The 23,471-nt window shown below is 46.3% G+C and overlaps 2 protein-coding genes and 1 long non-coding RNA gene across 8 annotated transcripts in view; 1 reads left to right on the top strand and 2 right to left on the bottom strand.

The window, feature by feature from the left end:
* The window catches only part of LOC128797399 (uncharacterized), a 38,421-nt gene extending 22,958 nt beyond the window's left edge, over positions 1 to 15,463 (top strand). For both annotated transcript variants that reach the window (XR_008434114.1, XR_008434115.1), the window contains exons 3-4: positions 3,865 to 4,005; positions 15,386 to 15,463. This is a non-coding gene — a long non-coding RNA (uncharacterized LOC128797399). The remainder of the gene's footprint in view (positions 1 to 3,864; positions 4,006 to 15,385) is intronic.
* Positions 1 to 19,187, bottom strand: part of GCN1 (GCN1 activator of EIF2AK4) — a 38,098-nt gene extending 18,911 nt beyond the window's left edge. For 3 of the 5 annotated variants that reach the window (XM_053959883.1, XM_053959884.1, XM_053959888.1), the window contains exons 1-30: positions 19,158 to 19,187; positions 17,370 to 17,472; positions 16,709 to 16,772; positions 16,012 to 16,143; positions 15,351 to 15,459; positions 14,633 to 14,731; positions 14,419 to 14,553; positions 13,668 to 13,926; positions 13,190 to 13,264; positions 12,803 to 12,931; positions 12,530 to 12,580; positions 12,023 to 12,121; positions 11,578 to 11,751; positions 10,513 to 10,665; positions 9,665 to 9,757; positions 8,951 to 9,026; positions 8,630 to 8,789; positions 7,817 to 8,006; positions 7,576 to 7,700; positions 7,080 to 7,258; positions 6,819 to 6,912; positions 6,237 to 6,350; positions 5,853 to 6,051; positions 5,221 to 5,376; positions 2,676 to 2,857; positions 2,354 to 2,434; positions 1,743 to 1,886; positions 915 to 1,042; positions 549 to 738; positions 70 to 140 (exon numbers count right to left, since the gene is read on the bottom strand). In XM_053959883.1, coding sequence (XP_053815858.1) covers positions 70 to 140; positions 549 to 738; positions 915 to 1,042; positions 1,743 to 1,886; positions 2,354 to 2,434; positions 2,676 to 2,857; positions 5,221 to 5,376; positions 5,853 to 6,051; positions 6,237 to 6,350; positions 6,819 to 6,912; positions 7,080 to 7,258; positions 7,576 to 7,700; positions 7,817 to 8,006; positions 8,630 to 8,789; positions 8,951 to 9,026; positions 9,665 to 9,757; positions 10,513 to 10,665; positions 11,578 to 11,751; positions 12,023 to 12,121; positions 12,530 to 12,580; positions 12,803 to 12,931; positions 13,190 to 13,264; positions 13,668 to 13,926; positions 14,419 to 14,553; positions 14,633 to 14,731; positions 15,351 to 15,459; positions 16,012 to 16,143; positions 16,709 to 16,772; positions 17,370 to 17,472; positions 19,158 to 19,175 — 3,782 coding nt within the window. In that variant the 5' untranslated portion in view covers positions 19,176 to 19,187. The remainder of the gene's footprint in view (positions 1 to 69; positions 141 to 548; positions 739 to 914; positions 1,043 to 1,742; positions 1,887 to 2,353; positions 2,435 to 2,675; positions 2,858 to 5,220; positions 5,377 to 5,852; positions 6,052 to 6,236; positions 6,351 to 6,818; positions 6,913 to 7,079; positions 7,259 to 7,575; positions 7,701 to 7,816; positions 8,007 to 8,629; positions 8,790 to 8,950; positions 9,027 to 9,664; positions 9,758 to 10,512; positions 10,666 to 11,577; positions 11,752 to 12,022; positions 12,122 to 12,529; positions 12,581 to 12,802; positions 12,932 to 13,189; positions 13,265 to 13,667; positions 13,927 to 14,418; positions 14,554 to 14,632; positions 14,732 to 15,350; positions 15,460 to 16,011; positions 16,144 to 16,708; positions 16,773 to 17,369; positions 17,473 to 19,157) is intronic. The other 2 variants (XM_053959887.1, XM_053959885.1) reach the window with 2 other exon arrangements.
* Positions 19,188 to 19,530: 343 nt separating this feature from the next.
* Positions 19,531 to 23,145, bottom strand: RPLP0 (ribosomal protein lateral stalk subunit P0). Its single transcript, XM_053959010.1, has 8 exons — positions 23,055 to 23,145; positions 22,756 to 22,859; positions 22,193 to 22,368; positions 22,001 to 22,088; positions 21,603 to 21,749; positions 20,988 to 21,173; positions 20,131 to 20,271; positions 19,531 to 19,764 (listed from the first exon to the last, which is right to left on the bottom strand). The coding sequence occupies exons 2-8, from the start codon at positions 22,807 to 22,809 to the stop codon at positions 19,600 to 19,602; spliced, it is 957 nt and encodes a 318-aa protein (XP_053814985.1). The 5' UTR covers positions 22,810 to 22,859; positions 23,055 to 23,145; the 3' UTR covers positions 19,531 to 19,599.
* Positions 23,146 to 23,471: the final 326 nt, after the last annotated feature.

Below are 23,471 nucleotides of genomic sequence, written 5' to 3'. Positions count from 1 at the left end.
TAATAAAAATCAAAAACATTTCATTTGGATGCACAGGAAGTGATGAGATCAATCTGAATATGACTGTACCTTGCTTCCCACTGGTCAGGTGGTGATTCAGATATCACTCGTCCCAAAGCATCCAAAACTGGAGGTGGCCTCTGGAAGGAGAAAAGATTTCATTAAAATAATGCCCTTTCCAAGGATAGGCTTGCAGAAAATTTGTCAATCATACCTGCAATGCCATTTGATAATAGTGCACAGAGTTATGATACCACTAGCAGAAGAGCAAGATAAAAAAATAAGCAGAAAGCAAGTCTGAAGTCAAAATTACTTCAACTGACACTGCCCTACCACCGCCTTTCTGTATCATCTAAGGCACCCCTCCCACCCAAAGGTGCCATTAGTGGCTGATAACATGAAGTTCAAGATACTGAAGTCTGTGTTAACCTCAAACAGGACAACAGTAGATTCAACGCACATCTTCAGGACAGACAAAAGGAAAAGTGACTAACAGAAAATAAAGCAGCAGCTCATGCCTGTCAACCCCTTAGGGTAAGAGTACTTACATAGAGCTTCTCCTGGTAGATCTCTGTGAGCTTGCTCATGACCTCTGCTGCTTGCTTTCGGTACTGAGCTACAGCTCTGGAAAGAGCCTCAGCCCCTGCCTGTCGCACTGCCTCCTCATGGTAGATGACATCTTTGATCAGCAGGGAACACAGGTCAGGCTGCAGCTCCAGACCCATGGACTCCCACAGCCTGCAGCACACACACAGAGGTGATGGGTCACCCTTCAGCAAAGAAGCCACTGCCACATGTACAACTGGAGAGACCTACAGCTGTCCTCCAGCTGTGAGGGAAAGCCCCTGAGTGTAGCTCCATGCCATGGGCAGAGAAGAGGTCCCCCTAAAACCCAATCAAAGAAGAACCCTTACCTCTCTGCCAGCTTCTGAATCTCATCTTCAACATCAAACTTAACTACCCAAAGGCGACGCAACAAGTTCAGTCCGTTCTTCTCATCACTGTCTGGGGTTGGTAGAACCATTTGTAGCTCCATCAGTCCCTGAATTAGTTAACAGGAAAATCAGTGCAAGGATCTGATTTTTAGAAACAGACACTTTAAAACACTTAAAACTTTTGGCAAATCAAGCTCTCAGTGGTTGGAAGTGTCAAAATTCATGTTTGCTTGTGCCTTACACTGCCCATAGTGGTCAAGGACTTCCTATTGCTAGTAGGCGAGATGGTAGGACTCAAGAACAGTGCTCCACAGGCAGGTTGCAGAGAGGCTCTGGTGACTACAGTCTGTTCTGCTTCTAAGTACAGACAAAACAGCTCAGGTGGGCTAAACTGGAATTTGTTAATTTGTTTCATAGCAAAGAACACCAAGCACCCTTGAGGTTTTTCTTTCTGTGTTCTCAGAAGTGACTAAGCCTGAAGCTTTCCAATAACAAGGCCTAGTACAGAAAGGAATTTTTTGACAGCTTTTCACTTTAAGACTAAGCTCTAATTGTAAACAGAAGGTGTTAAGTAGTCCTAATTATGCCTTTTTTAAGGAAACAAAGGTGTGGATAAACCCAGAGTACTCCTTTTTGCAGATAAATCCGGCACAAAAAGCATGACTTGGAGCAATATTGTATGACTGCCTCTGACACACTGCCCAAAGCTTGGCATCACAGCTGAAGCCTCTCTGCATCAGTGTCAGAGAAGATTCACCTCCCAAAAACTTAAGGAATTTGGTGTGACCCTGAATGATTCCCACCTACCCTGAGAGCTGCATCTCGAACGTTCATGCAGGGAGACTGCAGGGCCTGCAGGAGCACATCGATCTCCTCCTGCTCGGCGTAGGCACAGCCGTCCTCACCGCTGCTGCTCGCGCACAGCGCCGTCAGCGCCTCCGAGGCCAGCACCTACAACAGCACCAGCACGTGCCACAGACTCCACTACACCTTGAACTGCTGGCAGAGCAAGTGCTGAGTGCTGCCACAGCAGAAGAAATTCCCAAAGGACAGTGACAAAACCGAGACGTGACAAGTTCAGCCCAACTCCTTGCTTTTTATTATTGACCTTTCTGCCGCCTCATCCCTTACAACAAACACTCAGAGGAGAGACTACTGAGCTTATCTAGCAGGGCAAGGCCTTAAAGAAAGAAAAAATGTCACCTCTGGAAGACTGAAGAATATTTTTGGTGCAATAAAACCCACAGAAAAAAAAGATGCAGACGTTTTAATCCAAGAATACCATAAACACAGAAGGAAATTGAGAATGTATCAAACACCAGCACCAGAGACTTACACCAGTTGGTACATTTCCCTCATTTAGATGCTGATGAAACTTAGGGAGAATGCTGACTGTGGTAATGAAGCTAAGCACTCACCTGTAACCGTGGAGAACCCGTTCCTATCACTCGGGTCAGCAGAACCAGCATGTCCCTGCGGGGCAGCAACTCTGGGCCATTCTGAAAGGTTGAGGGGAGAAAAGGGCGGGGGAGGAAGGAAAAAGACTTTTATCTTGTGATTTCATAGTGCCTTGCCTAGGTATGACACTCCTTAAAACATCCCAGTCAAAACCCATGGCAGAAAGCAATCCTATACAGTTAACTCTAACCTGGACAATTCATCTGCTTTGTCCAGTTTACACATCAGCTGTTTTATCCCATGGCTCATCTGAAGGAGATAATCTGACCCCACAGCTCTCACCTCATCCACCAGCAAAGACTCGCCATTTCCTGATGATCTCAGCTGAGCATGGACTGTAAGAATCTGCAGAATCTTGACCAAGAACTCCTCCTTGTCTTCGCTGTTATGGGGTGTCTCAGTCATAACTGTCTTCAGGAGAGGAAAGACTAAGGAAAATGCTGGAGCTGATAATGGGGCAGCACCTTTGAAAAGGAAAAAACCATCCTGTGAACACAGCTGATCCTCCCATGACTTGGTTGATACTACTGACTGGTATAAAATGTACACTTGAGCAGCTCATAATAGATACGGCGAAGCTCCAGCCTCATGCACAAAGATGTTGAGTACACCTAAGTATCTGCCACTTGACAGCAGCAACAGTGTAGGTCCAACAGTGACTTTTGGCATTTCAATGTTAGGTTAAGGGAAGGACTTGATGATCTTAATGGTCTTTTCCAGCCTAAATGATTCTGTGATTCTACCTGGCTTCAGTTAAAGTCACATTAGGATTCCAAATTACTACCAATGCCTCAAGAGTATAGAAATACATACTCTAAATGGAATTGAAACAATTCAATGAATTAGACAGTCACTAGTTCGTTTGTCCCAAAGCAAGGCCCTGTTTGTCAGCTGCATTTCCTTTAAACACTTCCTACCAACCTAGCTAACCTGTCATTCCAGCCTTCAGCTGTATCCTTGAGAATTAAGTCCTTCTAATTCTGGTGCAAGCTTCAACTCCCCTCCCCTCCTTGAAAAAATTAAAGCTTTTGGATTCCCGTTGTTAAAAGATTTTGCTCCTTCCTTTCTGCAGGGCCTTGGCTATAGCATGTAACAAATGCTCCTTCCGGTCCTTCATTAGTCCAGTTAATAATCAAGTATCAGGTGTCTACAGAAAGTATTTCCTTTCTCTATTCTATCCATGCTGACAGAGAATGCCCAAGTTAAATTTCTAAATGCAGATGAAGAGCATTGCAGATACAATACTGCAGTATTAGTCAGCTTATGTAGGGCAAAAATACTGCAAAAATAGTTCAAGGGAGAAACACATTCTGAGCCCTATTTAACATGAACAGCTTCAGTAAAACCCTCTCTATTTCTCATGTGGGATTTTTGTCTCTGTTTGCTCAGTATCTGTTTGCTTTTACACTTTTTTTTTTTTAATTATTGGCCAGATATTTTTAGCCTGAAACCACTGTCCCTCTATACACAGCAGGAGGAAGAAAGTTTTACCGGAGGAGAAAAATGCTCTACTTACACAGTAGCTGGCACTGACCAACACAAGAAAGACTATATGTTGTATCCTGGCATTTCAGCAATGAATGATAAATTCTGTCATCCACATTACAAGGAGGTATGGTGTCTCTTAGGTGTCATAGTAACCTAAGAAATTAATCTCTACTAATTAATCTCTCTAATGTACTAAGTACATTCCAAAGAACTTTGAAAACGAGGAAAAATCCTTTGGGAATATAGTATGATTTGTCCAACAAAGTGCTGTAGAAACTGCTGCCCTTCTCTTGCAAAAGTGGAAAAATAATTAGATATTAATATAATTTAACAATATAGGAAATCTTGAAGGACTGAAAATACTTCCACTATTTTCTAGAAATAAGCCTGAAAAAGGATTCAAATGTTAATGAACATGCACTTACTACAGCAATAAATTGCACAGTGGTGACACCAAATTATCACTGAGGTGTTCAGCACTGAAGTCGTGATCAACATGGCCAATGGCCGCTCACAGTGACACCACTCACCACTGAGCAGCAAGAGAACTGAACTATGGGACTAAGGGACCAAACAGAATCACACATTTCCCTTAAAAATATACACCATCTACCATAGCAGCTTTTGAGTGGGTTATTTGATGAACAGCTCCAAAGATGGGTGAAGTGAACCACCTCTCTCCCTGGAGTATTCCCTGAGACAGCCAAAGCCATCCCAGCCCCCAAAGGACACAAACCAACTCTCCTCTTCTGAACTGTTACCTTCAGCGGAGTGGCACAAGTACTGGTGCACTTTAACTCAAATCATTACCTTGCACTGTAAAAATATTGGTGCTTGCCTTCATGTTACAGAGTAGAGAGAACTGCTCTTCCTACAATCATGCCAGTATAAAATATTCATGAACTGCAGCACCACACAGCAAACAAGCAGAGGCCATGGGCACTTCACTGCTGTGATCACAGATAACAAGCAATTATTTTGTCTCTCCACTTAGTCTCACTGAATCCCTTATGCTAAGTGGTGCTGAAAGGTCGGAGCTGAGCTGTCCTTGGCAAAGATGAACCTTAATTTCACTACTGTTATTTCTCTATGAACCATTTTAAGAAAAAAACCTGTTATTTCATTTCTACACTTAACTATAGTTACAACATCACTTCTACTACTACCAGCAGAAAAAAAACCTTAAAGTTTTTCTTATCTATGAACAGCTATCCAATTAAAAAAGAAAAAGTGAAGTTTTGCTTGCAAAATATAATACAAACTCTGAAAACTAAACCAGTCCATAGTTATTGGAGGTGGGGGCAGTGTCAGCAGGTACCATATCTACCATACTTCATACCTGGCTCTCCCTTGCTAGTTCGGCCGGGAATGGTGTGGGCATGCAGCAAACTGACCACTCTGTTGAGAGCAATAGGCAGCTCTTCCTGACACCAGGATTCATCTAATTCACACTCCGGCTTCATCAGGCGCAAGGTCACATGGCTCACCAGAGTACCTGGAATGGAAGAATAAAGAATCCATGAGAGGGCTAAACCAAAAGATTTCTCAAGAGAAAAAGCCCCAGGAACACAGACTCAAGAATTGTAACAAAGCTCTGGGCAAGAGCCCAGGCTGCAAAGATGCTCAGAGCAGGAAGCCCAGCCCAGGGCCATCAGGGGACAGATTTCTTCACAACGTTTGTGAGTTACACTCACACCCTCCGAACTCTGCACAGGGAAGATAAATCCCACAGTGACCAGCTGCTCCTCAGAGCTGGTCACTGATCAGACAAGTCCTTGTCTTTGGTCTCAGTCCTACCCAGCAGTAGGATCTCTGGGAAATCACAGTCATCTCCCTAAGCACTGTTCCAGGTGGTTTTTCCTCTTGGCTTCCTGTGGTACATGGTCATGATCCACAGTCTGTAAGAGCAAGAATTTTCACCACCATCAAAATGACACACCCTGCCCTTAAAGAGCAATTGCAAACACTCACCAAAGGTTTTCAGTCGAGCAGGCATGACACAGGAAGCTAAGGAAAGAAAAGGCTTCTTAATCCTTGGAGCAGCCAAAGGAGATCGAAGAAGTGGCAAGAAGGAACTGATGAGACCAGGGATATACTGAGTTAGACCAGGAGGCTTTTTCTTTATAACAGTATCCAGGAGTCCTAGAGCTGTTTCCAGCTCATTATCAAGCTGTAAGAAAAACAATTCAAGAGATTACCATCAAAAATGCTCCACTGGGAAAAAAAAATCCGAGTTTTTAAATCTCATTTCTAATAACAGAAACAAACAGGTGATTGTTACACCATTTTCTCTCCATCAAAGTGATTGGGGTCATGGTGGCCTCAGAGGTGGCAAAAAATACAACCAAAACTCACCTCCTTCAGCCGTTTTCTTATCTGAGCCTCCCTTTCCAGCTGTGCATGCATCAGCTCTTTCTGCTTGCTCGTCAACTGCACCTCATCCTTTATTCCCTTCTTCTTCTTTATCTCCTGCAATGGAGAGCCATGGTCATCATTATCTGGAAGCTACAAACACCATCCCTTCAATTAGTCAGAGAAGCAAGTTGGAAACAGGGTTTTTTGGAAGTTACTTTTAAAACAGTATCAAAACATTCTTCCAATTATATCCCTCTGGAGTTAAGAGACAAAATGGAAATCAGCAGGTTAACAACACTTTAGTGTCCCTCAGCATAAGTTTCTCCGCATTGATCACAAATTATTTGGTATCATTAAAAAGTGCTGTCCAGTTCATTTACAGGGGATGGTACATCACACTCCCCAGAGCTAAGAGAAGTCAATCTTTGTTTAAAAAATGGGATACATACAGATAGAAGTATTCCAAGTAGTTCAGAGAATCTTTCCCACAAGCACACAGACATATGCCAGAAGCCATGAACAACACACAACTTGCAGTGAAGATTCTGACCAGCCTGGCTATACCTTTTTCTATCAACTCACCTCCTTCAGCTCCAGCTCAATGATTTGTTCCTTGAAGGAATAAGCTTTGTTCTCCCTCTTCATGTTAGCCTTTTTCATACTATCCTGTTGAGCACTGAGAAGGAAAAGTAGAGAAAGAATCAGCACTGCTCTGGATTAAGGACCAGGCATAAAAATCCATGAACCTCTGTGCAGAAAGAGCATCCGACACACCCAGTCACCCACTGGCGAGAACATCAGCAGTCATCAATCCCCAGATGCACAGAAATGATGCAGACTTACCTCTGTATAATAGATTTGTCATACAGCTCTCCCTCGGGTGTCTTCATGATGGCAAATTCCTCTCGAGTAACCTGGCACAGAGCTGGATTCTCCATTGATGCTGAGATAGTGCTGATGAGCTGTGGGAGCACTCTGCCAGGTAAAAGCAGGGAGAGAGACCCCACTGCATTCATAGATGACTGTCAGGAAAATGGAGGAAAAAACATAATCAATCTTGCTTAAAATTATCTCCTGAAGTACGCCCTGCTGAGGCAGTCCCCATTACATTCCAATCCGCAATTCGTTGTTTAGTGGGTATTTGAATGTTATCTAAAATTCTACTCAGTTGCTGGTACATTCTTTCCCTCTTAAATCTCAGCTCCTTTTCCCCATATACATTATCTTTTAACCTCCCTCTTCCACACCTTTTAGACAGCTCTCCTTCATTACAGACCAGTTACTACTGCACTCCTCCAAGATATTTCCCAAAATTAACATAAGGAAAGCAGTTTATCACCTGGTTCTCCAGAGTGTAGGTGGTGATCCTGGGTAAAATGTCATTCAGATGTTTGGTAATGAAGTCTTTAGGATCTATCTTCATCTTGATGAGGAGAGCTGGCCAAAGTCCTGGCTGCACTGCCACTAGCAAGAAGAATAAATGAGCATAATAAACATGAAGCAGGTTGCTGTCACGACAAAACAAAAAGGTACAATAAAAACTCATACATTGGCCATGAGATCCTTATCCCTGCACTTACCTACAGATGGATGATGGCTCACCAGCAGCATCTCCAGGGCCAGCTTCTCTGGCTCAAAGGAGTCCACATCAAGCCCTGCCACACTGGAGATGACACAGAGGGCCTCATGCAGCACACGAGGAGGAATGTATGTCCTTCCCAGCTCCGACAGCTCTCCCGCTTCTGTCACCAGAACCTCGTGAGGCAGAATCTGAATGGACAACACCAAACCTCCCTGAGACCTGAACACACTTCCTCACAGTAATACCAGGCTGAATGCCATCTCCCTGTCAATACCAAAAACCTGAAGTTTTCAAAGGAAAGAAGGGGATAAGGATAACAGCAAAACCAAAGCACAGGGATGACAGTGACAAGAAGATTAGGAATGGAGGACTATACTGGATTTGGCAAGCTGGGGTAAAATAAAAGTAAAATTATCACTTCTGGCAAAGGCTGAGCCAGCTGGCTGGGAACATTATGCTCAACTTCTGCAGTCTATAAGCCAGGGCCAAAGAACCAAGATACAAAAAAAGGAATGAAGCACTTGGTCTTCCAGCAGATATTAAATCTGCATTAAAATAATAAAAATACATGGAGAACTACAGCTTGCTCCCCAAAATATTTGGAATATGTCTTTTCTATGTATGTAGGGAAGACTAGGCATACCCCAGACATTGATAGTGTAATATGCAGTAATCCAGTAAAAAGTGGCATTCCAGGAGCTGAATCCTGTTCACATCAGGCTGTTTGTCAATGCTAACAGCAAACCTAGGGCAGGGAGGTGACTGGCAACACTCAGACATCTGTCTGAGCAGACACTTGCTGGCTACTCACCTTATGAGAACTGAGAACCACTTTGAGTTCCTCCAAGAGCCCATAGGCCAGCCTGTACCCTCCCAAAGAGGACAAGAGCTTCTTCACTGTTTGGTGGGCCTGTCTGCGGACGTGCCAGGTGCGGCTCAGCAGCACGGCCACCAGGGCCCGGTGGTACTGCCTGCAAGCACACACAGGGTTAGCCAGGGAGCCAGCTCTGCAGCCAAGGGGACACAAAGGCACCAAAATTCAACATTCCGTGCAAAGCTCCAAGCCCACAGTGCCCACAGCAGCACTCTGGGGTCACACAGGGATCGGGGACAGCAAGTGCACCGTACGTACTGAACTTTGCTTTCAGGCAGCCGCTGTGCATGATCCAAGAGCAGGCGCTCTGTCAGCTGCAGCACTGTGCACATGGCTGAGGGAAAAGACAAATATTTAAAACAGCATGAGACTTCATAAGGAAACTGATTTTTTTACCTGAAAACAAATGAACAGCAAACAGGACACATTAATATAGCCCCCCAAGCTGAGCCTCTACATAATCTTCTCGCTGAAGTTAGAGACAAATCCAGCTCAGAACTGCCAACACTGGGAAGTGAACCATGATTTCATTGAAATGTTGTTAGCTGGATCCCAGAACAATTTTCCTGACCATTGTGTGTGACCTATTTTGGTCTAAGTTGACAGAGCAAACCGAATTATAAACACCACGCTCAGTGCTTCCGTTCTGTTAATTCCTGAGCCCTGCCAAAACAGCTTCAGTGGCAATGAAATGGGTACTGAGTGTCAGCTATCACAAGGCCCTTCTATTTCTTTATCATTCAGAATGATAAATGAGTGATAACTCAGGTTCATCAAGAAATAAATAAATTAATTTTCAAGCTTAGGCTACAGCTAGTGTAGATGTACTCCGAAGAGTACACAGCAGTACACAGCTCCTTTTAATCTGAAACTGTATCCTCCAAGGACATAGAACAGGGCTAACAACATTAGCTGTCAAGTACTAAGAAACACAGTCAAACAGCAACTGGATATACAGTAACTGCCAATTACCTTCCTCTGATGCAGACTGCAAAAACTTCTCAGATGTAAAAATTTGTTTTTTCTCATCCAAAATCAGCTGCCAGAAACCACTCAGCTTAGACTCTGATGGGAAAAGAACAGATGTCGATCAAGGATGTTTCAAAATAAGTCAGAACTCATCAGTGTACATAAAATACAGTAGAATTCTCTCTCCTGAAATCCCTCAAGTTACTTCTAGCCTTACTGGTCTTCAATTCTAAAGCCTCTCATTTCTCTCATTCAGAACTATAAATACCCCAAAAAAACACCAGCTGACAAAAATACCTTTCTCTGACTTATATGTGTGAAATATAAAGTCTAATTCACCTTAATCTTTCATAGGGCAAACCTTCCTACATGTAAAGAAGAGGAGGGAAGTGGTGTGTTGCTTTTGGTAGAACACACCTGATTTTATGTCCTGGCAGATATATGAACTCAGAGGGCTCTTGTAATATCCTCTAATGGGAGACAGAATTCCAGTCCCTACGCTTCCCAAAAGTTAAAAACACTACCCAAATAACAGTCAAATAATACTTCCAATGCATCAGTCAAATCTGACCATGTAAGGTCAGGGTGAACATCTCCTGTCAGAATAAAGAGGAATATTTCCCTATGTGAATGGAAGCTGGAATTTTTAAAGCCATGGAAGAGTAAGAACTCTTCAATGATATAAATGAGAGAGATGGGAATTAATCTTTCCCTGGTTTATAGAAGATCAGTGATGCTCTATGTAGAAACTATACACAGATTAAGAAATAGTACCTCCCGCACACTGTCAAGAAGTGTCAACCCTCAGAACCTGTTTATATTGGATTCTGCCAGCTGTTTTGTGACCTTACCAGTTTGTCCCTCAATTACAGACATCCTGCAGATCAACAAAGCTGCAGCAACTCCTTCAGTTACCATGGGAACCTGAGTACTTTGAGATGCTGCTTTTTCTACGGTCTGGATCAGCATTGGCAGCAAGTCCATTCCCTGCAATAATGTGTCACCTGAGGGGATAAAAGAGACACATTACAAAACAGCATGGTCCTAACTTTACAACCCAGCTATCAATGGTTTTTCTGCTGCCAGGAGACAAGGAGAGGAATCAGACACACACTGGGAACACTGAATCTCCCAAAGTATTTGCCAATCACTATCACTAAATTGCAACTATGAAAAGCTCAGTGGCAACCACTTCGGTCCTTTTCTCACAGACAGAACAGTCCCATCTCAATAGATTAAGTTTCTGTTCATGGGATGCAAAAGAAAATGCTAATTCAGTTACATTAAAGGAATCACAAATCACTTCAAATCACAGGAAGTCTGACTTCAAAGATGAATGTTTCCCTGAGAGAGGGAAAGCAAATTCCTGGCAAGCCATGACCATCTGTTTCACTTCAAACATTCAGAAGTTAAGGAATCCCAGAGGTCTAACAAATGTGGATGAAATGCTGCAGTCAAAGGGGGCAGGACCAACAGATGTCAATCCTGAGAGGATGACCAAAAGAGAGTAATTTCTTGAGTTCTTAATTTCAAACACAGAAATTTTTTTTTTTAGACTTTCCAAAAGTCAAAGCCAGAGACCAAGATCCAACTGTGCTGGGTGCTATATAAAACAGAAGTATGGCCCCTGAGCTAGAATTCAGTTGTAAGACAAAAATAAAGCAATCAAAAATTACTTTGAGATATATGAAAGACAGCATGATGGACAGTTATTTTAGTTATACAATGAAACAAACCATCTTTATAAACTTGAAGGCAAAAGAGTTTAAGGAGAAATATGAAGGAGATCAGTAAAAAAGACACTGCCTTACAAAATCTTTCCTCATCTGCACAGCTGTCTGTATCAGGAAGTAGAAAGGTTGCTAACTCTCCTCCTAAGCCCCACAACAAAGTTATTAACAGCTACCCAGTCTTACCTTTGAAGGAAGCTAGCATGCACTGCAGGTAGGCATGTCTCACTGCTGAAGTCGAGGTTTTAAGGCTGAAGGCTTTCTTTAGCCATTCCACCAGCTTTTTAGGAACTTCTGTGGTGAACCGAACACACCAAAGGGCCAGGACAGAGACTGCATGAACCAATGTGCCTTCATGGACTGGGGAGAAATACAGAGCTTACATCAGTTCAGCAATTGCAGAAAGCACAGAACATAAAACAGAAAGCGGGTAACAACATCAGGATGCAGGAAAAGAACATGTGCTCCTGACAGGCACAGCACAGTCTCCCTGGGATTGCTCATCAAAACAGGGCAACAGATTCTCTTACACAGCAGGCAAGAATCCAGATTAATCTTGAATGACCATGTGAAAACCCTGCTCAAGATGAATGCAGCTTAGCAAACTCAGAACAAAGGCAAAAGGTCTCACCTTCTTGTTGCAGGAAAGGGATGAAAAGCTCAGCCACAGTTGCACTCAGAGCTTGGCTGGAGGGTCCAGAAACCACATGGTGACTAAGGCTGCCAATCCCTGAAAGGATAGAATTCTCTCAGTAATTCCTAAACTACCAGCACAACATCTAAAACAAATCAAGAACGACCCTTCGCACTTCAATCCTTGCACAGACATCTCTTTTTCTTGTCACTACATCTGGATATCACATCCACCATGTACCACACTGCCAGACCTCTGTCTTCATTTTCACTCTGGGTGGAAGTAATCTTCTTTGAAGAAAATTTTTGGCCTAACAGCCGATTATTTTCTTTGAACAGAAAGTCAGGAACTGGTATGTGGTATTCAGCACCCTCTATGGCTTCAACTACACCCAATTTAGAGTGACAGGCTGGAAATCCTGAAGACTGAGGTACAGATCCTTTCCATTCAGCCTTCTGCTCAATTTCTTCCACCAGAGAAGCAGCTCTCTTCTAGGATCCTCACCTGAAAGGACACTCATCTTCTGAGCAACAACTGTCAGCTTCCCCTCTGAGCCTGCCAGCAAGAAACACAAAGGTGACAGGTGATTACAGGCAACAGCTCTGTGTTACACCAAGAATCGCCTCCAAAACACAAAAGCTTGCCCCATTATCCCTGATCCAGCTGAGCCACCCCTTCCATACAGGCAGTAAAGAGAACAGAAAATACAATACACAAAACTCCTTGAGGCTGTCAAACCTTGATTCATCCCCACTGCTTATCCTACAATTTACTCACCCCCTAAGATAGCAAAAAGGTGCCTGCCCAGCGACTCCACAGCCGAAGGATCGCTGCACTGCCGAGCCAAGTTCTTTAATGCCACAACTGCTTCATCCATCAGCTGCACACTGTTGGATTTCAGGTGACCTAGAAAATAACACATGTGCCAAGAGATCCTTACGACAAACTGCATACAATCAGCAAGTAAGGATTATCTTTACTTGTGGCTTAATGCAGCTTCTGGAACCATCATGTGAACTATTCCAGTTCCAATTTACAGCATCATCCTCCCTCCCACCTAGAACAACCTTTTCAGCAGCAATCAAGCTGTTGTAGGTACAAACAGGAAGTTCCAGAAAGCCTTATTCTGAATTCATAATTCCCTCCAGAAGTGAGAGTACTTACTAGCCAGTCCTTTCACGATGTCTAGAGCATACTGGCTAAGGTCCAGGTTCACAGATACAAGCAAGCAAGAGATTGCTGATAACACAAGAGATAAAAACAGTTACTTAACAAAATGTCATATACCATTAGCATTTTAATACACTCTTCCCACAATTCACATCAAGAGCAGACAGGTTAGTAAGGAGTAGGAATAAAAAAAACCTACTGAAATTGATGCCCAATGAACAGAATAATCCAGGATTATTCTTAGCACTCAGCTGTGAAATCCTGTCCTCAGTGCAAACAGTAGCTATCACATACCCTGACACTTGGGATCACACCACAAATGTTGCTTCTCCACATCTAACCCTCAATGCCAGGCAATCCTGCCTGTACTTGGGGACCAAAAGCATAGCCCAGAGTGACACTGCCCCAACAGCTCCAGAGCACTAAGGATTTAGGCTCTTTGACAGAGCAATGCAGAGATGACAAGACTCACTTTCAGTTACGTTCTCAGGGCTCCGCAGCAGGGACTTCTGCAGAGTTGGCAAAACAGAGTCCTTGAATTCGGCGTGGGACATGTAGCGAAGCAGCGGAGAACAGCTGTCCTGCAAAGGGGACAGGGCACTCAGCACAGGGCAGTGCTGCCTGTTGGACAACATCACAAGCAGCTCTAAACACTGTCTCACCAGCACATGCTTCTGAGGCTTTGTCTTGCTCATAAGGATGGTCTTCAAGTAGAAATCCAGGAGAGCACTCTGAACAAGCAGAAACACCAGATTACAGCCACATCTCAACCTGTACTCAGCTCCCAGCACACCGTCAGATGCCAAGCTGGACACCTCATCTCTTCCACCTCTTCCTCCTCCTCTGAAAGCTTTCCTTCCACCCTCACATAAGCCAGTCAAGCAGAGACCAGCACTCCCTACTCTACTCTGAGGCCAACACTCAAACCACACTGAGAGCTACATGCTGCCTTTCGTTCCCACAACAGGGACAAGGCAGGAAGCTGTATGTTGGACGTCTACAGCAATGCACAGGTAACACCAAACAGCCACATATCTGGCACCTCCTCTCTAAACATTCCCCAGTTGTTTCAGTCAGAAGTGCAGGACTACTGAATTGACAGACAGTGAAATCAGGGCAGATGCAAAGTACCAGCCTCACTAAGACATCTATTCAGTCCCTTCTTCATGGTAACAAGTGATGCTTCTTATTTCCCCCCAAAAAAAGCTGTACAACAGATTCACCTTGTATCGTTTAATAATATCCATCTCCTTCTGGGCTGTGCAAAACTGCACCACAAGTCCCAGCATTGCAGCATAACTCTGGTTTGGTTCAAGCCCAAGAATGACAGATAGGTACTGATCCACCAGATCCTGGTTCTTAAGAGAGAAAAAGCAAGGCACGTTAACACTACAGAACAGAACAGCTGAAGAATATGGCACATAGTGTAAACATCACCTCTTTCCACAGCCTGTTCAATTTCTTCACAGCCCCATCCACCGCCTGCTTGTGAGAGCCTCCCAGGACTTCCAAAAGGAGCAAACACTGAACCTCCACCTGCCAAAGGCAACAGCCAAAAAACCCTTTGTGCACCTGCTTCTCAGAGAGCTGGTATCAAACAAGCCATGCCAAGTGTCAATGATTGTCAATGATTAGCTGAATCTGTTTAAGTCTTCAGATCATCTAAGTTCTTTCCAATTAAGTTCTTCCAAAGCTGCCTTTACTTTCATCCCACACCTCGAGCAGAACCATGCCTGACAGTTTTGGAAACACTGAAAACAGAGTACATCTCTTCTTAAAATCTGTTCCAACTATATCCCAGTGTGCTATGAGCACAGTCGCACGTTTGTGTAAAGGAAGTGAAAGGAAGGCAAAAGCTATTTCAGGGGAGGCACAAGGACTTCCTGTCACACTGAAGGCACCAGTAGCCATCTCAGTACATGAACAACTGCAAAGGTGCAAGACTGCCCCACTCATGCTTTATACACCTCCTGCTTTCTCCAGAGGAACAGGAGAAACATCACAGTACACCAAATCTCCCTCTAAACCTGGATTCCAACTTGGTGTTTTCAGTTACATTCAGAATTGTTTGCAACATTGCAGCAACTTAAACACATTAGAAATATTTGAGTCCATATCTGCGATGGGATATTTTTGCAAACCTTAAAGAACCTACCAGTTTTTTCCATGTTTCTCCCTGTCTCTTATCAGGTGTTGGAAAGACGGTGCGTACAAGCAGGCATGTCCAGGAGAGTGCCAGCAGGGCTGCAGATCCACTGCTCTTACTGTTGTACAAACAGGAGAGGGAGGTAAATCTACACTTCCTAGGATATAAATTACACCTACTAGACCTTTACAGACCCATTTTGCCCCAGTTAGAACAGCACCTGACTGACAAGCAATTTTATTATACAAAAATACAGCTAAAGCCTTAGTTTTTACAGGAAATAGTCAGCCCTCAGACGTTTGTTTCAGTTCTGGTTTGACACTCAAAGCTTCCAAATGGCACAAGAGGCAGCTGAACATTTGACAGGTGATGAAATTCCGTTTCCTAGTAATTCTGGAGACTGTTTCTTGAAAGAGTTTGTTCCCCATCTTCCCAGACCTCAAGTTTAAGACCAAACTGTAACTCAGCCCAAATCCACCAGCAGTTATACCAGGATATTCCCTCTGCTTTCCCAGATGACATGGAAGAGGTAAGAGAGGAACATCTGAACGGCATTAACAGCTTGTCTCTAAAGGCTTTTAACATCTCTGCCAAGCAGCAGCAGAAGCCTTATTCTGAACAGGGAGGAACTACCAGCAACTCAGAACTGCTTCCACACAAAGCGACTCACCTGGGCACTCCAGCCCTGCCGCCGATCCCTGAAGACTGAAGTGAGTGCAGCAGGTTTTTCGCCGTGGCCTCCGGCTGGGATTCTGCGAGCTGCTGAAGGGCCAGCTGCAGGGCTCTGCGGGATGCCGCATCCCTGTGACAAACACGGATCAGGAACATCCTAAACCTGCCACACCGCACCGCTACCACCCCTGCACCACACTAAGGGCTCTGCTTTCTCACTTCAGCAATCAGCCTAAGAACTATTTTATCCTTGCTGTTCTGCACAGTGGAGAGGTTTTTGTCAGGAACCTCCATTCCCTTCCTCAAGTGACAGCAGTTATGTGGAGGCCCTCCGGCAGATTTTAGAAGAAAATGGGCTCTGAACAGCTCCTCTATAACAGACCATGATTTAATCCCACCTAAAATTTTCTAAAAGGCAGTCAGTCTTGCTTCACAAGAACATGGGTGTTCATTCTTGCAAACTGAACCACAGGATTAAAGTTTTAATTTCAAAATTAAAGGTGAAATGCAAGGCAAATATTGTAAAACTTTTTAATGTCAGTCCTCCCCTGAGAATGTAGTTACAAGATGACATTCTTCAGTGTCATATACATCTTTGTGACACTGCATGCTAACATTTCCAGACATCCAGACCAATTTAACTACTAAATACTGACAGATTACATAATATAGCCTTTCCACATCAATTTACTCACCGGTATCGATGCAGAGTAAGGCAGAAGAGTTTGCAAAGGCCTTTCACTGCACCTTCTGGGAGATCTGTAATAATGTATTTCAAAATACTTCTTCATTAATCACTGAGCTCTTAATCTTTAACATGAACATGATTCACTTCATGACTGAAATCAGTAAACTGCTTGCATCTACAAAATTACTTGCAAGAATCACAGTAAAAGTTTGCTCTTTTTATACATTTTATGTGTATTTTTACAAATAACAGTAAAACTGGAACACATGAAACACAGTCATCTTCAGAAAATGAGAGAAGTTTAAAAAATTTGCTTCAGCTGTTTTATTAAGACCATCTGTAATCTTCCACATTCCCCATCTCTATACATATGTGTACCCAAATATTCCATGAGTACTAAAAGAACAAGCCAAGAGGCATGAAAGAAACTCAAATGATATACTAATGAAGAACTAACATAAACAGTGCTACAACTACTGATTGGAAAAAGCAGTACCAAAAGCTACCCACAAATCCCACACTTGGAATTAACCCTGCGATGGAGCACTGGCTCAAAATGCTGCCAACCTCCTCCCTCAAACAAATACCCCTCACACAGGCTTTTGAAACAAAACATTTTAACATTCTCCTCCACCCAGGTAAGCAGAACAGTGCTCCCAAGCTTTTACCTTTCCCAGAAATGCATTTTCCCAGCTCACTGAGGATCTCTCTCCGCTCCTTCACACTGGCTGTAGTTACTTTCACTGCAAACCGCTTCAGTGTGTCAGAAATCTAAAACCACAAAGCAGAAAAACACCAGACTGCCTTTGATATCAACCCACAGAACATACACTAGGGCAAGCAGAACATGTCACTTGCTGCCACATGACCTCTTAGTGCCCAAATGTGAGTATCCACCATCTCATCCACCAAGGAAGGGTCACTGTGCTTCGTACACTCTGAAACTCCTTTCCCAGGGCTGAGGGACAACTGCTCTCCAGTTATCTGTGCTCTTATCTGTCATGCTCTGTAAGAGACACTTACCCCTCTAAAAGTAACACAGAGTAAGAGCTAGGATCCGTAATCTGGAGGACAGGACCTTTCAAAGCAAAAAATAGTAACTTCCAGAATTCAAAGGAGCTTCTCCCTGGATGTTATCTCCTGAAGTCCAGGTAGTCTTGAAGGGGCAATCAAACTGCAGACAACGCAGGGAGACCTAAACACCCAGGTTTTCTGCATTTACATAAACCAAAACACAGGTCTCCAGGAAAGGCTTTTGAAATTCAGCTCTTAAACTGAGCAACTTTATATCATCTTTCCAAAAGGCAGAGCATGTCTTTAGAAACTCACAGAAAACCGTTCCTTCCATTTTCAATCTTCTTCAAAGAGCTCCTCAGAGCTGCTTTCAGTGGAGCTTTCTGCCTACATGCTGGAAGGCTAATCCTGCACAGTGGATTCCTGGCCTTTCAAGTCCATCCACACCCCCCTGAGACTGGCACCATTTCACACCCACAGGTCCCCTTAAAAGCTGGTTGGAAGCAGTGCTGCACCTCTGAACAGGAAGGCTGGGTTGAGCTGCAAAGGATGACCAACAATGTCACTGACACAAGAACCAAACAAACCAGCTGGTGTTATGGACCTGTTAGGGACCTGCTCTTCTCTCAAAGCTCTCAACTACATGAGTTCATCATATGCAAACTCAAACCAAGCTGCACTTAGTCATGCTGCTTAATGACGAGCAGGGGAATGTGCAGACATGAAAAACGTGTTAAAATTATCCTAAGTCTAGAAATGAAAATTATAAATTATGTATAACACTACAGGATCTCACCAGCATCTCAGTGACTTACACAAACTCCAAAACCTCGACTACCCCACTGAGTCTCCACGGAAAAGCCACTGGGACAGGCTTCACCAGTTTGCTTTTTATTTTAATTTTTTAGGATGTTTATGTACACATTACACCGCCAGCATACCAGCAATGCTTCTGCAAACCAATACAGAGCATAAAGGCAGTATTTGTACCAGTAAGGACCTGATGCTGAGCAGACTGGGATTTGCTCTGGGAACATCCCAAAGCCCCTCAGGATGAAGCCGGCGGTGCCACAGCCGGGGCACAGGGAGCGGTCACACCGCGGCCGGGCGGTGCGAACCGGGATCAGCCGCGCACGGCGCCGCAGCCGGGGGGCATGCGGCTCGTGCCGGGCCTCCATCGGGACGGGCCCGGTCGGCCCCCGCTCTGCCCGGGTTCCCCGGCGGCGGCGCCTTCCCGCGGGCCGGGCACGGCGCGGTGCGGGCGCCTCGGCGGGGCCCGCCCCGGCTGCCACGTCCCCGGGCGGCTTCGGGCGCCGGGCCGGGCCCCGCAGCCGGGCCGAGGGCGCGGCGGGGCGCGAGCGGGACGAGGCGCGGCCCCGGGCGCAGCCCCCGCCGGTCTCCCGTGCCCCGGCCGGACCCTGCGCGGCCCGTCTCACACTCACCTGCGTGTCGGCCGCCATCTCTCCACCGCGACCCCGGAACCGGTAGCGGCTTCCGGGGCGGGCCCGGCGCCACGGCGATGGGCGCTGCCCGCCCGTCCCGGGAGCCCCGGCCCCGCCGCGCGGGGAATCGGAACGGGACGGGACCGGAGGCGGCCGCAGCGCCCAGACGTGCTGCGGGCAAGGCCTGTGCTCGGCCCCGCCGGGCAGATCTGCGCCGCGGCCCCGAGAACAACTGCTCCCCCTGCAGCACCCGGGGCCGGGGCACAACCGCTCCCCTGCCGTGCCCCATTGCCCTGGAGCGCAGGGCCCCTCAGGTTACACCTTTCCCAAACCCCAGCTGATATGGAGACTACACCATCGATGCAGGCACACGTGAAGGTGTAAAATAGCTTTTTATTTCTCCCATCGGGCCAACTCTGACAAAGGCAGAGGGTGGCTGCTGTTAGTCAAAGAGACCAAATCCCATGTCCTCGTCAGACTCCTCCGACTCCTCCTTCGCTGCCTCCTTTGCTGGAGCAGCAGCAGCGGCAGCAGCAGGAGCAGCAGCTTCAGCCACCACAGGCATAGCTGCCACAAAAGCTGAGGGGTCTGCCAGGAAGGCCTTCACCTGTAAAAGTGGAGGGAAAAAATGTAAACTCACAGGGAACAAAACAGTTTGCAGGACTAAACCTTTGCAATGATAAAGGCAGCACTTGCAGCTTGCCAGAATCCATACAGGTCCACTTATCAGTAGCAGATATGAAGAACCAAAGACATTTCAGCTAAGCTTTCAGCTCCAAAGAAGGAACACCAGGTAAATCAGCTTTCTCCTGCCATTTGTACATAATATATGGAAAGAAGCAAGTACCCCTTCTCCAGACATGTCTCACACACACAGGTGTGTACCAGTCCTCTCAAACCAGAGAACATGCTGAGAATGTGCCTGGCTGCACTTCTAACACGTCTCTCTGCAGAGCTGGGAGCCAGCCATTACCTTTTCAGCCAGTGGGAAGGTGTAGTCAGTCTCCACAGCCACGGCCAGGACACGCTTGTACCCATTGATGATGGAGTGGGGCACGGACGCAATGGTTGGGTACCCAATTTGCAGACAGATGCTGGCAACGTTACGAACACCCTGCGAAGAAACAGACTTGTGTTTCTGTGGTCTGAGAAATAACCTAGAAATCACAGCAGAGGATGGCCAGCCAGATGACAATTTTTACACTGTCAACAGAAAGGAAAGCATGCAATGCACACAGGTAACAGCTCCAGTGAAATCAAGGCATCAATATTTAAATGTCAGTGATCTCTGCTCTCTGACACAGCTGTCTTAAAACTCCCCTGACACAGCTTTATGCCATTCTCTCTGGTAACCAGTGACAGGACCCGAGAGAACAGCATAAAGCTGTGTCAGGGAAGTTTTAACTGGAATAGTAAGAAAAAGTTCTTCCCCCATAAGGTGGTCAGGGACTGAACAGACTCCCCATGGAATGGTCATGGCCCCAAGGCTGCTAGAGCTCAAGAAGCATTTGGACAATGCTCTCAGCCACAGGGTAGGATTGCTGGGGTGTCTTGTGCAGGGCCAGGAGATGGACTTGATGATCCTTGTGGAGCCCTTCCAATTCAGGATATTCCATGATTTTAACTGGCCTCAAATGATTTCTGAAGCAGATTCAGATGAAGAATCCTACAGGAAGGTACTCCCTGACACACAGTTTCTCTAGGGAACCAGGGAGAGCTCCTGGCTCTGCAGGACCTCATGGAAAATACCAGACAGGACACTTTTGTTCTGGCAGTGCTGGCTCCCAGAGCAGCAAGGCAGAATGCGAGGGACAGGGCTGTGGCACTCACCTCCAGAAAACGCTTGTGCAAGGTCTCCTCGGTGATGTCCAGCACTTCAGGGTTGTAAATGCTGCCATTATCAAAGACCTGCTGGATCACCAACCCGAAGGAGAACGGGGAGATGTTCAGCATGTTAAGCAAGGTGGCTTCGCTGGCACCCACTTTGTCTCCAGTCTTGATAAGCTGCACATCACTCTGAGGAGATCAGGGAAAAGGAGTGAATACACACCGAGAAATTCCAGCATGTCAAAAGCAGTGAGAGACAGACAGTGGAACTGGAGGAGCAAATGAGCACAACCAACATGCTCCACATTCAGCTCCACAAGCAGAGAAAGCCCCAGACTACATAAACAAGTCCATGAGAAAGGCAGCACCTTTCCTGCATTACCTACAGGTAGTTCACCTGCACGTTCCTCTGACAGAGCCTACCCGTGGAAATCTGATGGAGAACTTCAATCCCCCCGTGCTGCACATTGAAGCCACGCCAGACACCCTCCTCCAGATCCCAAAGTACAATAATCACACTGCTCATACAGTATCTTGGCACTAATGAGAGCTTTGGCCTTCACAGCTCCCTCAGCTGCCGCAATCAAGGAACAGCTCGAACAACTGCAGCTCACTGACCAGAATTTCAATGGTTCCTCTGGAAATCTTTGTGGTGATACCCAAGGCCTGGAAAAAGGAGGTCTTCTCAGGCCCGAGGCCCGTGTTCTGGGCTGGCACAGTCACATCACAAGGAGCGATAGCACCGGCACGGGCAGCAGCTGGCACCTGAAAGGGGAGAGACGAGAAGCTGCAAGAATGCTCACCTCAGATCCTGTGGGATCACCTCCTCCCTGACATGCTCCTCCATGAGACAGCACCCATGCACACACAAGTGAGGCACCTGAACTTAAGCAGTTTGGCTAAGACTGCAAGGGCCAATTCCCGACCCTTGATGATTTCCTGTCCACCGTGAAGACTCAGTTTTATTTTGTATTCCATCTCAGCACAAACATGCAGTGAGGGATGATCTCCCTTACCTTGTTAGCCAGCAGCATGTCCCGGATCTCAGTCAGATCCTCCTTAGTGAAGACAAAGCCCACATTCCCACGGATGTGAGGAAGCAGCCTGAAGAAAAGATGACAGCTTTCAGTTTTACTCCTTAGACAACCTCCCCTCCTCCAAGACAAAGGACCCAGAAGTGCCCTCAGGCAGCACTACCCATTACCCACTTTTCTAGAGCAGGGTTATTCTCCAGATGACCACGAATAGCTTTGCGCATCATCGTATTCTTCCCCATCAGCACAACAGCTTTTCCACGCAGGGACATACGGATCTGCTGCATCTGCTTGGATCCCACGTTGTCTGCTCCCACAATGAAACATTTTGGGTAATCATCCAGGAGTTGCTATAGCAAAACAAACACTATAACTATACAAAGAAATTCGGAGCAGTGCACAGAGCAACATTAAAACTGCAACATATTAAAACGTAAAAAAAGCCTATCAGAAGTTTGAGAATGATGAGCTCCAAATGAGGCTGGGTGTGCCACAGGCTGCATCTTTCACTCAGCCATCGAGTCACATCCCTGAACAAGTCTGCAAGCACCACGGCAAATTCTCAGGAGGCCTCATCTGGCCTATCTCAGATCGCTTCCTAGTGCCAAGAACTCGTTCAGACACCCCATAGCGCTCACCTACCTCTCTTAAAAGCCTCCACAGCCCGGCCCGCCCAGTTCCCGCCGCCCCGAGCCTGCCCCGGCAGCGCCCCACGAGGGTTCCGAGTCGACACTCACGATGATTTTCATAAAATAGTTGGACTTCCACGTAGCCCTGTCTTCCCTGGGCATCTCGACGGTGCTCCAAGGATCGCCCGGTGGGTTTAAAGACGAGCTAAGACCTGCCAGCAGAAGAGCGGCTTAGGGGGGTCCCCACCCTTCCCTTCCCTCCGCCCTGGGGCCCAGCGCTCCCAACCCCACAGCCTAGCCTCAGCCCAGGACCCCGCTCTTGGTCCCGGTCCGCTCCCCTCGGCGCGGCCGCCCAGCCCCAGCCCCAGCCCCGCCCGGGCCCTGGAGCCGCCGCACCGCGCCCGCACCTCCACGAGGGCTCCGGGAAAGAAGGGCCGCAGGGCGGGCCCGTCTCCTTTTATACCGCGGCTCATGACCAATCGCAGAGCGCCGCGGCGCTGCCTACCCTCAGCCCATTGGCTACCCTCCGCGTCAATCATCCGCCGCTCTGTGGGAAGCGCGTGACGCCAGCGGAAGGTGCGAACAGCGCAGGAGAGCGGCGGCCGGGCGCGCGTCGCCCCCTGGCGGCCGGAGGACCGCACTGCCCCTCCCTCCCTCCCCTCAGCCCGGTCCCTCACGAGCTCGGGGGCGGAAAACAACCGCGACACAGGCGTGACTATAATGGTAAAAATTTTATTGGCGTAACTGCAAGAATTTTAAATTGAGAAAAAAAAAAAAAGCGGTTAGAAGTTTACAAGGCAGGAAAGAATCAAATAACTGTCGAC

This window comes from Vidua chalybeata, chromosome 18 (assembly GCF_026979565.1).
Source record: "Vidua chalybeata isolate OUT-0048 chromosome 18, bVidCha1 merged haplotype, whole genome shotgun sequence".
In the NCBI taxonomy this organism is placed as follows: domain Eukaryota; kingdom Metazoa; phylum Chordata; class Aves; order Passeriformes; family Viduidae; genus Vidua; species Vidua chalybeata.
Note: the sequence above shows the minus strand (reverse complement) of the source record. Positions and strands in the feature narration are given on the sequence as shown.